The sequence below is a fragment of the Equus quagga genome, chromosome 6, assembly GCF_021613505.1.
Source record: "Equus quagga isolate Etosha38 chromosome 6, UCLA_HA_Equagga_1.0, whole genome shotgun sequence".
NCBI classification, from domain to species: domain Eukaryota; kingdom Metazoa; phylum Chordata; class Mammalia; order Perissodactyla; family Equidae; genus Equus; species Equus quagga.
In genome coordinates, this window is record NC_060272.1 from 85,109,043 (window position 1) to 85,125,419 (window position 16,377).

At 43.0% G+C, this 16,377-nt stretch overlaps 1 protein-coding gene across 1 annotated transcript in view; it reads right to left on the reverse strand.

Moving 5' to 3' along the window:
• The window catches only part of AOPEP (aminopeptidase O (putative)), a 332,639-nt gene that overhangs the window by 77,344 nt on the left and 238,918 nt on the right, over positions 1–16,377 (reverse strand). The window contains exons 13-14 of the mRNA XM_046663936.1: positions 5,485–5,531; positions 439–460 (exon numbers count right to left, since the gene is read on the reverse strand). Of these exons, the coding sequence (XP_046519892.1) occupies positions 439–460; positions 5,485–5,531 (69 nt within the window). The remainder of the gene's footprint in view (positions 1–438; positions 461–5,484; positions 5,532–16,377) is intronic.

Below are 16,377 nucleotides of genomic sequence, written 5' to 3' on the forward strand. Positions count from 1 at the left end.
CGCTCCCCGCAGGTCGCCCCCGCCCAGCCGGCGCGCCCGCTATTTTATTGTTCTCTTCGCGAACCTCTCTCGTGCTCGTCCTGGGTCCGGCCCGCGTCCGCGCTCCCGCGCCCTCCCACGCCGGGCCGATCCGGGCGCGCACACCTTACCTTTCCAGCTCCCGCCTGCGGACCCCTGGGTATCCGCGAAAGGGTTTCGTGGCCCCCGCGGGAGCAGAAGTGCTGCCCGGCCGCAGGCGAAAAGGCTTAGCTCGAGAAGCGCCCCCACCCCCGCAGCCAGCCTGAACTCACTCCTCGGGTCAGAAACCTAGGTGTCCAGATGGCCGTCGCGTAGGGCAAGGAACTTTCCTAATGGACTTTTCTCCGGGAATGGAGTAGATGCCATTAAATAGACATTTTTCAACGACCCTCTCCGGACTCCGCGGCGGTGGCAGGTGACCTCTTGAGGGAGAAGCCGGGAGCTTCTCCGGGAGTAAAAGGCGAGCCCCGTGTTCCGCCCGCGCGTCGCCGGAGCCAACGGACTCTGGCTCAGCGCAGCCGGCGCTGCATTCGCCCGGCCCGTGGACCCCCAACGCGACTGAGTAGAATTCCATAAGGGGACAATCTGTCCTCATAATTAGGGAGAAAGTTTCCACCTAGCTTACAAAAGTGTGCGATACCCCCAAGTTTTTCTGATCCCCAAAAGGCGTTTTTCCCATCCGCATGAGAAGTTGGTTGAAGCAGACCAGGGGTGAGCGCTTGGGGAGAAGAGTCGGGTCGCACTCCTGTTTGCTGATCTTGACCATCCCTTTAACTTTATCACATTTCTTTAAAGAAAATCTGTCTTGCTGTCTCTTTATTGCTCCTCCAACCTTCTTTCAAGATCAAAAGCGTTAGATCAAAGCCAAGATCAAACTCACTACTTTAAATAGAAGCAACTCTGCCGTGGAGTATTTTACACAAAGAAGAGCTTCTTAATGGAGACATCAGAGTGGAAAACTTTATTTTATCCCTTCATCCCATATTCATAACTAGACTACTTAAAATTACATTGATGATGCGCTTCTATTTCCTAAAATAAACAAGTCTGCTCAAATGGGGGATTCTTGACTTAGTGTTTGTGTTTCCAGGAATACAAAACAAAAACTAACTCTAGAGAGTTAGACATATTTACCATTTTGTATCATTGCTAGCTAAGTGCTATGAAATGCATACTCATTTGCTAAATATTTTTCAGTGTTGTCGAATAATGTACAACCATCATATACAGTTTTTCTGCTGTAAAAGAAATGCATAAAAATAGTTAATGGCCCTGCAAATCTTGGGTGCACGTACACATAGGCAGGTAAAAATTACAAATGATGCAGTGGATTATGCAGAGCTGCTTAATTTTAAATGGAAATAAAACTTTGAACTATCTCAGCTTCCATGCTACTAATAGTTTCAGAATCAATAGAAATCTATCACTGGCTGACATTTCCCTTACCCACTCTAGTTTTTTACCTTGGGAATTCACTATCCCTAAGAACTCTGATAGGAACAGTTCAATGTACTAAAACAGTGCTTCCTAAATGGACTTTTCTTAAGTGTCCTCTTTGTTGATTCATCAACAATTTTAAAACGTGTAGTCTTAGAACAAAAAAATAAAAATAAATTCCAACAATCCAGTAGCAGGAATAAAGGTAACTATTGCAAATTAAATCTTATACATACAGACTTCTATGAAAATCTGTTGTTACAGCTGGGTAGTTACTACTTGAAGGTTTTTCCCCCCCTTATAATTCTCATCCGGTTGAAGTCTCAAATACACACACACACACACACACACGCACACGCACACGCACATGCCATCGGTCCTCACTCTCTAAATGCCATAGAGTCAGTGTAAAGATCTTAGGAACTGAGACCTGGGAACCTCATCTTGCTGCCACTGACGTTCTCCTTTCTTCCCAGCACCCAGTTCATGGAGAACCTAACAGTTTTGGCAGAAGCTGAGCAAAAGAGACATCCTACTGTCACTCTCCTCCTCTAGGACTTTGGGTAGCAAAAGCTGTGGTCCATTCTAAGTGCCTCTTGACTCTGTCTCCTACTTTGTGCTCTTGCCCTCCCACCCCCACTCCCAGAATCAATCCGCGACAGAGAACCAGAATGATATTTAAGAAGGTAGTTCAAATAATATCACTTCACTTTATTGAAAATGCATTTCCTTCTCTTTGCCTGGCTGGCTCCTGCTTATTCTCTAGTTTTGGGCTTAAATAACACTTCTCCAGAAAGGTCTTTTCTCACTCCCACATCCAAATTGTGTCACCCCACTATTCTTTCTAATAGCATCCTATTTATTTTCTTTAAAGTGCTTATATTTTGTAGCTATTTTAAAATTTCTACTTTTAATTATACTTTATTTTTTAGAGCAGTTGGAAAAATTTGTGCAGAAAACACAGAGTTGCCCAACATAACACACAATTTCCTTTATTATTAACATCTTGCATTAGTTGGGGCATTTGTTACAATTGATGAACCAATATTTGATACATTATTATTAACTAAAGTCCATATTTTATATTAGAGTTCATTGTTTGTGTTGTACAGTTCTGTTATAGCTATTTTTTATTAATTTATTGATTGTCTATTTCACCAACTGGACTTTAAGGCCCAGGAAGAAAAATATGCCACCTATTTTGTTCTTGATTTTTGCCCAGTCACTAAAAACACTGCCTGGTACACAGTAGATGCTCAGTCAATCTGTAAAGTAAGTGAATGGAAGGAAAAGGAACCAATGACCAGATGAATGGCAGATGAAATTTGAAGGAGGGGAGTCTTAAGATGAAGATCTTTCTAATTAACTTCTGTTTGTTTCTCTACTAAAATACCTTAATTTGTAAAGAGCAAAGAATTGTGCATTTTTTTAAAAGAGAGACCATGGGACATCAGTTACATTGCCAGAGTACTTCTAAAATGACCTTTAAAAAAAAATAAAAATAGAAATGAGAAACAAAGGTTCCTAATTCCTTCATATATTAATCACTAAAATTATATTCCAAAATGGTGCTAGGAGCTGAATTGAATCTAGAATGAAATGTTGACATATTGCACGACACTGGGAAAATATTCTTTTTGACTGTGTTCAAGATAGCCTCAACACATTTCTGCTTTTGTGTCCCTAAATCCCCTTTCTTCAGGGGCTGACCCCGTGAAGGGACGGGAAGGGACGATGGAGGGAGACTCCTTGTTAAAACTGGGCTTCTGTGGTTGGAGGTAGATAGTCTAATACTCATCTTTGAGAATGTGGTGAAAGCACTTCAAAGCTATCTTTTAAAAACATATTTTCTGTGTGAATTATATCTTTAAAAACGCTTCGTCTAGTAGAGATGCAAGTTTGAAAAGGAAGTTGTTGTAAGAAACTCTCTTGTCCAAGCAGTTTATAATAGCTGAAGACAATTTCAGAGGCTGAGGAAAATGCCATTGTTTTAAAATAAAAGCATTACTTAACCTAGTGGCTGAAGATTACTTTTGGAGGGAAAACCTTTGTCTACTTTCTTCTTCTTTTTAGTTGAGAGGAAAGGACTCCTTTCCCTGGACAGTGACAGTCATACCAACTTCATACTGTTAACATGGGTGTGTGTGTCTCCCTGCAATGAGGCACAACCCAGAGGAATGAGAAACAGTGCGCCTTCCAGTCACCCAGAAGGCGGAAAGGGAAAACAAGGGGAGCCCTTTAATTAGCCCAACAGCCTCAGATGGTAAATTACATTCTTCTGGGCACAGCAGAGGGAAAACTATCTGGTATAAGAAGTCAAAAGACCTTTTAACACCAAACAAGCTGGAGAGGTCCGGAGCTTTTGCTGGTTTCAGAAAGGCTCTATAGCCAACATATATTCGGGGTCAATTAAAAAGTGCGAGTCTACACAGGACTGAAAATAAAATCAAGGTTAGTTTAAGTTGCAAATAACAAGTAAAGATTAGAGGCAAAGTTATCAAAAGATTATGCCTTTAAATTTTGCTCCATTGTTTTAAAATATAACATTCCTTTATTTGATTTTAGAAAAATTGTAATTTGTATTATTGCCCATTTTGTCTCTGTGTTAGAATGAATGCCTAATTTCCTTCTGAAGAGGATCTTGGCCCTGCCAAATGGACCTCATAGTGGAAGTCTTTATAAAGTATAATTGTCAAAAAAGGAAATCCATCCCGCATTTGCTCTGCAGTGAACTAGCTAACCAAACCTCTTCCTCTTAGTAACCATAGCCCTGAACTCACTTTTGCTCAAAAGCTTTTAGAGCTTGCCTGAGGGAACATGCTCAGTTCTTCCGTCTTGACCCCCTCAGAGAATCTGATGAAGCTTTAGCTATCAGCTATTGGCTCCCTAGAAAAAGCGCCGCCCCCCCCCCCCCCCTTTTCAGAGTTGTGAAGATCAAATCACACACCAGTCATCAGAAGGTTCACAGGTTTTTCTGATGCCCAAACTCCTATCCTAGATCCTCTGAGATCCTCTTGGATTACGGCAGACCACCGTACAGCTGGCACTGGGCTGCGTCTTACTGGTGCTCTGTGAAATTCCTGTTAGTGCATTATGTTCTGCTAAGAAGCCATCAACCTTTATTGAGGTGCATTATAAGAAACAGCCCCATAAAATCCATCACAATGTTTACTGTAAGGACGGTTTTAGAGCGTTGTTTATTACATTAAATAGTAATTTTCTGTGAGGACCCGCAGGAAAACTTCTCCTGGGTATCAACATCAAGAAGAGTCGGACTTAGGCAACTGGCTTGTTTCATCTCATGAACACTGCAAATTGATCCCTTTTCCCTCTTCTAGAAAGCTCTGTGACCCTCCTCTAAGCCAAGTAGAGGAACTTCAGGGGATGCATATTGTATGCTAATTTAATTCCTGGCCTCATCTTCTTTTCCTACCATTATTTTCACGTTGCTTCATTTTTCTTAATTTATTTTTATCATGCCATATTTTGCTTTGGAAGCTGCCTTAACTCTGTTTTGGACAGGAGGAATATGAATAAATAAAATATTATGGGTTTATTTCTTTTTTCTGTAATTTTCTTTTTCTTTTTTGGGGGGAGGAGGGGGTCTGGAAAAGTTTTATGGTTTGAGTATTTCTGCCCGATAACAATACTTAGAAGTGCAGAGTAGAAGGTAAGCATGTATGCTTATACCTAATTATAAAAATCAAGGAGAAGAACTGTTAAAAGATGAAACCAAAAATAAATATAACACTATACGAACATCACACAGGACTGATATAAAAATGTTAACCAACTAAGTATTTTATCTCTTTTGATATCAAAACCAGAGGAAATGGGCTTCGATTGCAGGAAGAAGAATGTGAATTGGACATATGGCTAGGTTATTCACTTAACAAACATGTTGAGTGCCTCCTACAAAACAGAGCCCCAGACTTGGTGAACACAACGATGAACAGACATCATCCCGGGGGGCTCCTCAGGACATGGTGGACTAGGCAGGAAAGCGGCATGGTGTAAGCAGCGTGCGACAGCCTGGCTGGGTTTGAATCCAGGCTCTGCCACATTAGCTGTAAGCTCTCTCTAAGCTCTTTCTCACAGAGTTTTGAAGATCAAATGACACCTGTGGTGTGCTTACAGTAGGAGGCAGCTGTTATTTATAAAATTCTAGACTATTGGAACTAAGAAGCAACACAACATCACTAGAAGCTGGAGGGAAGTGACCTGAAGACAAACGAGTCCTGAAGGGCTGCGTGTGCCAGGGAACCTCAGCACTGGGAGGAAAAACCAGAGTGGCCAGTTTGTACAGGACTCAGCAGTTTACAAAGTGCGTCTTGCTCCTCACAGTCTCATCTTCAGGACGAAGACACTGATCTCAGGGAATTTCAGTACCTTCGGTGCTCCGTACTGTAGAGCTTCGAGCCCCAGCTGGAAATGCAGTGCTCTTCCTACTCCAGCACTAAAGCTTAGGGAACATCCAGCACACAGCCTCACTTCAAATATTTGCTTATAATGTGGATCAGATCAACCTCAGAGCAAAACACAGCCTGTAAAATATAATCCCACACCGTAAAAGTCTATGGACAGAGCCATTTGAGGAAAGAGATACTAGTATATGCCCTCAGCACCGGTACGACTGCACTTCTCCACAGGAGCTTCACATGCATGCACACCGGAACCTCAGAGTTTCACAGGTGAAATATAAAACTACAGGGTGGCTTTAGATCAGTGCTTCCCACCCTGCCTGCTATTAAAATCACCTAGGAGGTGCACCAATCCTAATGCCCAGGTGGCACTCAGGCCACTTACATTCACAGTGCTGAGCTTGGGACCCAGGAGTCAGTCATTTTTAAGGTCCCCTCCCGACCCCCTAGCGATTCCAATGTGCAGACTGGTTTAGATCATTTTAATGATGACCCATCTCTAACTGGTTACTATGAAGAAATTCCAGATGTTTGGGAGACATCTAAATTTTAAGGTCAATGCCACAGAGGACAACCACCCATTATGTTCTATTACGATAAGTCCCTTTGGGCAGATGGCAGACACAGTGCTGGGCAGATGGGCTGTTGGGCTGACCCAAGGTAGCATTTCCTATAGCTTACACTTAGGGATTAACTTCTGGGCAAGAGCAATTAAGCATACACACAAAAGAACTAAAAAGAAGTGAAAGATCTCAACACTAACCCAGAAGGGAGGCAAGAATGGATGGATATTTGACTTTTTTAGAGTTTTTTCCAGGTTCACGGTTAATGCAATTCTGAATCCTGAGTGAACAGACCATAGATCCTTGTCTTCAGGTCACCAGATTGTAGTGCTGAGCTGGAAGGCTATATACATGAGGTGGTATTCCCCATTCATCCCCTGTTGACAATGTTCTAATTATGTCAATGGCTGCCACCCATTCCCTGGAAACAGTCATTTTGCTTCTGGAAGATGGCTGACATGGATTAGGGGACAGTGTGTACCAACGGAAAAGACCCTCTGCCACGTGCAAAAGCTACTGTTCCCACAGGAAGCAATGGGTTGACTTCCTTGAGTCTTGGGCACAATGCTCTAACCAAATGGGCTTCTTTATTTAGAAAAGACAGACACTACATTGATGCTATAGGAAAATCACTGTGGCAAAATGCCTTAAAAAAATATTAGTTACTAATTAAAAACACAAAACATATATGTTAACATTTCACTAGTTTGAAAAGCAAACGCTCATGTCTAGGTCCCTTTGGTTATTCCCTAAGATGGAGTGGGTGACATGGAATGTCCCTGCTCCACGGTGCCTTTAAAGGAGGCTAGGCATTGGGAGTCTGTGGCCCCTGGCATGTCTGTTTTTCTTTTTCCATCATGTCTATTTTTAAAAATCTTGGCACTCAGACTAGGCTGCCTATCATCTGGCCTCACAAAGGAACCCAATGAAGTCACAATTTGCAAACAAGAGGAACGGGCCTGAATCATCCTACCTCTGTTAAGAAGTAAGATCACACACACACACACACACACACACACACAGTAAGGAAAGTTCATCATATTCGGGGTGGGGGGGGCGGGGAGTTGCCATCCCAAATAAAATAATATATGAGAAATAGCTATTTTCCAGAATGTTTGCTCACCAAACATTTAGATCCATACAAGAAGAGTTCCAGGAAAACAATGGGAAGGGCCAGAATTAATTGGCTGCTAATCTCTTTACTCTTTGTAGGATGTTTCCTCCAGCCGTGGATTAAATCAATGTTAATGCTACACAGGCCCGGCTGTGTCCATATTAGGAAAGCCCTAGCTCACATCTCTCTCTCTCTCTGTGGAAAAAGGATCTGTCCTCCTTCCCTTCGCTCTGCTTCCACCCCTGTGTGTGGAGGTGGGAGAGCAGGAGCCGGGGAATGTGAACTTGATCCAGCATTGGTCAGCCAAGCAGCAAACTTCATTGTTCTTTAGATACCAAACATAACTTCTTTCTATTAGAGATAAAGCCAGTCATTCTGCACACAACATAGCTTTTGTGCTCAGTAGCATAAGAGATGGAAAAGAACCACAAAGAACGTTAGAGCTTTATTAGACCATCATAAACACCTCCTAACATGCAGAATTTAAGAATTCACCCAGTGACTTTACATTCATATTAATATTAGGTATGCTATACTCTCTGAGCCCTAACACTCTTCTGGTCATTTGATTACTTAATAATTATGAATTTCAATTTATAGTGCAACTACTATGGTCTGTTTTAGCTTTGCCTTCTATTTGAGCATTTCTTATGTCACTGCCCTGCTCTCTGAGGTTCAAGGGCAATGGCAATCATGCCAATGTACAACCAAATGTGCTGCTGCTGTTTTTAAGAGCTGTCCTATGAATATGGCTTAACTATCTCTGTACAAAGTCACGTGTAACGGGAAATACACATTGAGAAACTAGACTCAGGCACCTTCTCTCCTTGCCTAGAAGCTATGTGACCTTGGGTATGTCACCCAAAGTCTCGGAGCACATGAAATGGAGATAATGCTATCTGCCTCACAGATCTGTGAGAGCTGTGGTGAAGATGAAATGACACAGCACACAAAGCAAGAGGCACAAAGTAGACCAATAAATTTTAATTCTCTTCCTCTTTCCCCTCAGCAACAAAAGCCTGTCCGGTATTTTGAACTTAACTAAACTTTCAAAGGTCTCAAAATAACTGAGTTGTGACATCATAATAAAAGCCTCACGTGACCACCACACAGAATCGATGCCATTGGATGGAGCCTGCAGAGACACAACACGTCTCAGCCGCTGCAAACAAGGAGCTGTCCCTTTCTGAAGGACTGGTGGACACAAGGAAGCAAGTTCTCTCTCTTACATGCTTTCTTGTAAAGGAGATCATTCCGTGTCTAGTCCCATCTCACTCAAAACAATAAGCCCTCCATTGTTACAAAAAGATCACAAAATGAAACTTGATATTTCTACATTGTTCTTTGAAGGTACCAGCAGGACCAGGTGTTAGATGCAAAAAACCCCTGCTAAAATCCTAATAGTAGCTACATGCATTTAAAGCCAATGTAATCTTAAGAACTTGGACTTTTCAATTAGACAGACTTGCTTTTCAGTTTCCTCATCTATAAAATGGGTATAACAATAATGTCTATCTTATAGAGCTGTGACCAGAAGAAATAAATAGCTATTAAGTATAAAGCACTTAGCATTGACCTTACTCAGAAAAATGATAGCCTTTTCTTTCATTCTGGATGTTCTAATATGGAAAATAGTAATACCCCCGTATACTTGGGGGTGGGGAAAGAGAAGGATTAAATGAAAAATATAATTCTAAGAGAGTTACACAACATATATATTCTTGGATTTACCCATTTACAGCTTCATTCAATAGAAGCATTTATGCAAAACCCAGGCAGACATCCCTCAATTACAAAACCAAGGATAGTGATGAAGAAGTACAATTTGAGGAAGAGAGAGCCAGTGAGAACTCAGGAGTAGCCAACTCTGTAATAACTGCAACTAAGAAGAGTCTTAAAGAGGATGCATCCTCGCTTGGCCGCATGGGACATGAAAAGAGACGGCACGCACAACTGAGGAGGAAGGAAGAGAACACCAAGAGAAAGAAGATGGAGTACCTGGAGAAAAGGCCAGAGGAGCCGCTGGACGGGGAGGCGACTTCTCCCCATGGAACAGGCCACAGGGGAGCAGGCCTTCTCTCCAGTCCAATCTCAACATCACTTGTTGCCCTAGGGCCTCAGTCCCCACTTCTGATGTATTGACTCTGGCCTCCCTTCCATGCATTTTCATGCCAATAAAGTTGCTGAAATTAAGAATTGAGTTGTGAAGCTTTCTGGCATAAATAATGTCATATTGTAAAGTCGGGGCTCATAACAACCAGTATGCCCTTAACACTCTTAAGAAAAACCATCTGATCTATATAGCCCTCGATGTGGTTTGAAATTTCTCTTGGCCTACAAAGGAAAATATTTTTAGCATGTAGCACACTTTGTAACAGACATATAAATGCACTGAAAATATAATTTTAGGAAAGCATCTGGGTTTGATCATTTCTTGTTATACCTCAATCCCAAATACATTCTACTTTCTCAATATAAGGAACAGTGCAACGTTCTGCTACAACCTAAGCAGCCATCACTGTGGCAATTTCTCATAAACATTTCATTACTGGATCTGTTTGTTTTTATTTTTAAAGGAGCAAATACTCTAATGATTTAAATATAAAAGCAGCATAAAAAATAAGGTGCTCCTTCTGGAGCATTTGGCCATGTTTTCCCCTCCTTCAAAAGGCAACCTGGAACTCACTCGACGTTTTTCCCCAAAGTCATTTAGGCAACAGACATAAACAAGTACTTATTTTTATGTCTCAAAATATATGCTAGAAATAACAGCTGCCACTGTCCAAGGCAAAACTCACCTGCAGTTTTTATTGATCTGCAGGAATATCGAGACAGTGACAACTCCAGCAAAATTTTTTTCATCTCCTGCTGGTAAAACTGGTTAATATCTGTGAATAACTGATTTGAATTAGAAGCAAATGCCTATTCTTCAATGATCAACCAGCATAAATGCTCTTGTAGATTGATTATTACTTAAGATTTCTCTCAATAATCTTTCAAATGGCAATTTTCAAGTGGGAGAGAAAAGAAATGCACAGAGTTTCTTGGGAGTATATGTTTGTAAAACACCACTCAGGATGAAGTGAAACTTATGAAAACTCTCGCAATACCACTCCAAACTAAGGGGAAGTTTTCAGTCTGAAGGCGGTTCAGCAGACTCTCAGGGAGGAAAGGCAGAGACTTAGAGGAAAAGTAACTTTCCTCTTCTCAGAGATGAGCTCAGGCCTCAGCGAGGTACCAGGCACAGCATGTAGTGACACGAGGTGCAAAGTGGCTCTGGCCTTCACCCAGGCCATCTCCCCTCATTCCCCAAAGAAGCAGTGAGGACTCAGAGAAGGCAAGTGGCTCGCCCACGGCCACACAGCTTAATGATGTAAGGCTGCCTCCAAAGTTGCACCTAATGTCTCAATCGCCTCCTTCATCCACTATAGGATTAAGCTTGCAAAACAAAACTTCACTGCAGCGCGCTCTGTGAATACAGCAATTTGGATATAACACACTGACTCTCCTCCTCCACCATCCTCCACTCTTGCTCATTAACCTCAAAATAATGCAGCCTTGCATTTTATGCATCAAATTGTCTGGACCCCACTTAGAGTGCAATGGTGGCGCTTATAACGAGACAGGATCAGAAGCAGAAAACCCTGAGCTTGTGAAGGCCCAAGCTAGAGGACTGACCTGGAAGGACAGGGTCTTCTGCTGAAGGAGCTGAACACATTCATTACTGAGCATCAATAAATCATGGACAACTGCCACACAGAGAGACGTGTGTGATGTGAACGCTGTCCTGGTTAAGCACATGTTTGGATCTGGGCAGTTTGACAATCACTGACTGTCAGTGACCTGTGATACACTTGCTGGCTGGCCACCACCAGGCTGTGCCCCTGTCACTCTCCCGCTCTGGGTCAGCATAGGGGACAAAATGAGGGCAAAGCCAGGGATCCTCATTGGAGTTTGCTTTTGAAAGCAAGTAAGACGATACAGGGGATATCCCTTAAATGCTGTAGAAGGTATATAAAGACACGTTTTTGTTCGACCAATGGCTTTTTCTCATTTGCTGTTTTGGTGACCTGGTATTTATCATCTAATTTAGTTTCCATCTCATAGCTGTATCTTTCCAAAGGCAAAGAACTAAACTAATCTCTACACACACTCACATTCATTCACACCAAAAAAGATACCAACTCTTCGATGCAATCAAGCCCAGTACTTCCCAGGCAAAATATTCAGTAAGCTACACAGGGCTACCCCTTAGAAACAACTAAATGGAGGAGGGATATATATACCCCTGACTCATATTTATGAAAGGCCCAGGAACGTGAGGTCCACACCACCACACTCACTGTGCACATTCTTGCTCACTAAAGAATAGGAAAGAACAGTTCCAGGAAAAGGAGCAGTCATTAATTAAATTAAAAATGACCACTGCTCAGGGATCTCTCCTGCATTCACTTATCAGCTAAGCATAGGCTTTGTAAAAACTAAGGCAACAATGGGAACAAGCTGACTTTGATTAAAAACAACCCTGCTAAAACCACAGAATGCCTAAGTCGGATGGACTGAGGATGGAGGGGCCTAGATCCAAGCCCTGGGTCTGCCACTAACTAAGGGCACAGCTAACTCCTGGGGCACAGCTCCCCCACTGTAAACAGAGGAGCGCTCCTTCAAGACTCGCCCCTAGCCTAGGATTCTAAAGCAGACCAAAAGTCATGCAATACCGGAAAAGACTAATATTTAACCACGAAGCCATAGAGGCCCCACTCAAGAAATATATACAAAGCAGATATTAAATATACATCTATTTTGTACAACATAATGGCTCTCCACAAGAGAGAAGGAAAAAGTCTTATATTCTAAAAGTAGCCAAGTGTTCCTGAGAGCTTTCCTCATCAGCAGGTGCTCTGGCAATGACACTGGCACAAGTCATGAGCATTGTGGACGGCCACCGTCAGAGGAGCTGCCCAGAGGCCTGGGATGCTGATCTGAACATCAGTGTGTGCAACGATGCTGTGCAATGTCAAAGAGCCAAGGGGGCCTGCATATGTGTGTGGGAAGAGCATAATGCAAATATAGAAGAATCTGCCTTCAATTAAGAACCTACCAGAATATGTCTTCAGCCTAATAAAAGAGAGAATGGGGCAGTTCTTAAAAAGTTGAATCAGATGTTCTTCTATTGACATAAAGGTTTACAATCTGAAGCTGATATCTTTGTCCTAGCTCTTTGAGTTTACATTGCTCCTTCTTTCTAAAGACCTCTCTGTGAAATAGATAAAGCACCATTACAATGAAATCCTATTAAATGGTACACTCTTTATGAGAGCTGACACGTCCTTACTTAAGTCAATCTGTGGGTTCAGTACGTATGGACCTATAAAATAAGTAATGCCCGTATGTCCAAACACGGCTCACCAGACTTTGCACCTTGAGGACAATCACACTGGCTCCCTTGCACAATGAGCTGGCTGACTTGTGACCGAGTAGGGCACAGCCGAGTCTCCAGCCTCTGAGTATGCTGTCTTCTAATGGACTTAGTATCCTGGATGTGTGGAGCAAATACAGAAGTCAACTCTACAGGTCCTCCCAAGTCTGGACTCAGGGCAGAGGCCCCTTATGCATGCTTGAACAATGGTTGGTTTACAGATGCCCCCACAGATGGTGGACTCATGGGCAGGGGCTGTGCCCTTTCAGCTCTGTATGCCCACTGCCCGGCACAACGCTTGGCATATTGGTTGAACAAATAAACTAAACCACGAAGCCAAATATTTGGAGGCTCAGGAAGAATATAAAATTGAAGGACTCAAAGAGTTCAGATTGTACTCAGCAAAGAAGAGAACTTCTTTTGATAGAATATATTCCAAAATATGACATAATTATGGATTCTATCAGTAGGTCCTAGCCCTGCTTATGGAGACCCTCATTCAGTGGGTGCGGCCTGAGTCGGGGATCTGTAGTTTTAAACAACTTCCTGAATGATTCTGATAACCAGGTCTTGGCATAACTGGACTAGGTGTACCTAAAGGCTTCCAACCCAAGCTTACAAAGCTATGCTTCCAGAAAGTACCCAGCTTTATCTCTTTATTAAAACCCATGTATGCACAGGCCACTGCCAACTGTCTCCATCAAGCGGACTGAGCCAAATAGACTTTTCAAAGCTAGTGCTTCCTTTTCCTTCTGGTTCAAAAGGCAGAACAGCAGGTTTATCCTTAGTCCACCAAGCAAATATTGGATTTCTCTCCACAGTGTCACACTCTGGACGTGTCTGTGTTCATCTAGGCCAGTTAAGAATTTCTATACTTTTCAAAGAAAAAAGTTCTCAAGCGCTCTTTATCCACCTGAGAAAGTCATTCTCATATGCCTTCCTCTGAGCTCACTTTAAAAATTCATGTCCAATCTGAGCTCCTGAAGGATGCAAGCCTCCGTCCCGGTCAGTTTCCTCAGCATTCTCCCGGGACAACACTTCGCAGGATTCGGGCATATCATCTGCATTACATTTGTGCTTGTTTCATGTGGCTTCCTACTTATTTCTTTGAGGGCACCTGTAGATGTTCCTCAGCCCATTGCGTGTGCTCTGGGGAGACCCCATTGGCCATCCAGATATTTAATGATTCTTTTTAAAAGTATCCATGTAAACAAATAGCTTCTGGTCAGGAAAGCTCAAAGTCAAAAACCAAGGCACAAAAGTCTTGCTGTTCCTCTCACTCCATAAGACTCCCTAGGACCTGGGCAGAGGGGAAAGGCTTGGCCTTTCATCCAGGGAGTTTTCTTTCTAGCAAGGCTGCTGGCCCACCTGCCCAGGTATCTAATTGCCACTCATGTACTGGCCTCTTTCCACAGCCTGTGGCTCCTGAATCTTGAGGGAGCTCTCCATCATCCCATTCAAGTCCCCGTGCAGTCTGGTTGTGTTCTGCCTTACTAAGCAATCCCTTTTGCAGATCCTCTCTCTGCAAAGCAGGCAACATTAAACTCGTTCCTAATGAGAAATGGAGAGCCAAAGATCACTCCTCCAAATCATGGTCAAAACGCATCTGCCTGATGCATTCTAGCACTCCAAAAACATTCACTCTCCCCTCCGTTACTCAGGGCAGAACGGCCTTGGTTAGCGTGGGGTTGGGGCTGGAGCTGGGGCTGGGGAGGCAGCTGAGAGGGAGAGAGAGCTGACTGGGAGGGTTCTTGTCCCACCCCGCCCACTGGGGAAGCTGCCTCCATTCTGCTGGTCCTGGGGCACTACCCACTGAACCTTAATCATGCTGATGACAAACTAATTCATTAGCCCCCGTCACTGAGATCTGACTCTGCCTGATGCTGCTCAAACACGCAGACTCAGTTTTCTCCCCCAGAAGCTGTTGTCTCTCTCCCTGCCTGCAACGCCTTTTCCTCTACCTGTCCTTCAAAACTGACTTCAAATCGTACCTCAACCCTCTCTGCTTCCACAAATGGGAAATCTCTTTCTTCTGAACTCTGAAAGTTCATTCGTGTTTCACCATACACTGGTTTCTGCCTTAGGTGAGTTTTTTGTGTATCGGTTTTTCCTACTGAATTATAAAGCCTCTCGAGGGCAAAGCCGCTGTTTCTCTCATCTTTGAGTCATTCACAGTCCCTCATAAAGGACAGATGTACAGGCTATATTCATGGAAAGAAGAAAAGGGGCAGGGAGGGAAGGCATGGACTAGGAGGTATGATTTCAGATCCTCGAAGAAGCTTCCTCTTGCAAATCTCATCCATCTGGTCTGGGATGCTTGACAGTTCTGTAGAAGCTTAAGCTCTGACACAGTCACAAAGGAAATCTTCAAGGGAGAGGAAACGCTTTTAATCTTTATTATTCAGTTGGAGTCTAGTCTTAAGACTACTGTCAATGAGATTCAAATTCTTTCTGGAAATTAGGTTTTGAAAGGGAGAGAAAAGAAGGAAGGACACAGAGCTTTCATTTGGTCCACCAAAGGAAAATGTCTCCTGTTCCATCATGGTGCCTTATGCTGTGAAGAGGTCAATACATTTGGACAGTGTCAAATTAGATGCCCCAAATCACACACAATGCCCAGCACAGAGCTTCACTTACCTACTACCCTCTGGGAAGATGAACCCTTCCTTCCCACATTTCTTTCTCTCTCACCCTATCAGAGACTTTTCATTTTTGTGGAATAGAAACCACTGTCATTTGGGACCAAAAAATTATACTGAAAGCATATTCACTCATAAGGGGAATAAAATATATGAGGTTGACTTGGGTGATTTTTATTGGCCATTTTGAAGGGATCCACAAGAAATGTGGAACTAACCAGAGACGTATTGGGAATAAAGATTGCTCTGGGCTGAATGTGTTCCCGCCAAACTCACATGTTGACGTTGTAACCCTCAGAAGCTCAGAGTGTGACTGTATTGGAGACAGGGCCTTCAAAGAGGTGATCAAGGTAAAATGAGATCACATACATGGGCCCTGATCCAATCTCACTAGTGTCCTTATAAGAACATTATTCTTATAAGAGATTAAGACAGAGATCTCCTCATACAGAGAGGAAAGACCATGTGAGGACACAACGAGAAGGTGGTCATCTGCAAGCCAAGGAGAGAGGCCTCAGGAGAAACCAGACCTACCCATACCTTAATCCTGGACTTCCAGCCTTGAGAACTGTGATGTAATAACAGTCTGTTGGTGAAGCCACCCAGTCCGTGGTATTCTGTTCTGGCCGCCCAAGCTAACTAATATGAGATGAAGCCACAGATGCCAAAACTAAAGGCAATTAGGCTAAAAATGAAACGATTTTAATAAAATGCCTCCCTGTCTCTTGTGGCTGCCAGCAGTGCACCACTTTGAGGAGTCTGTGGG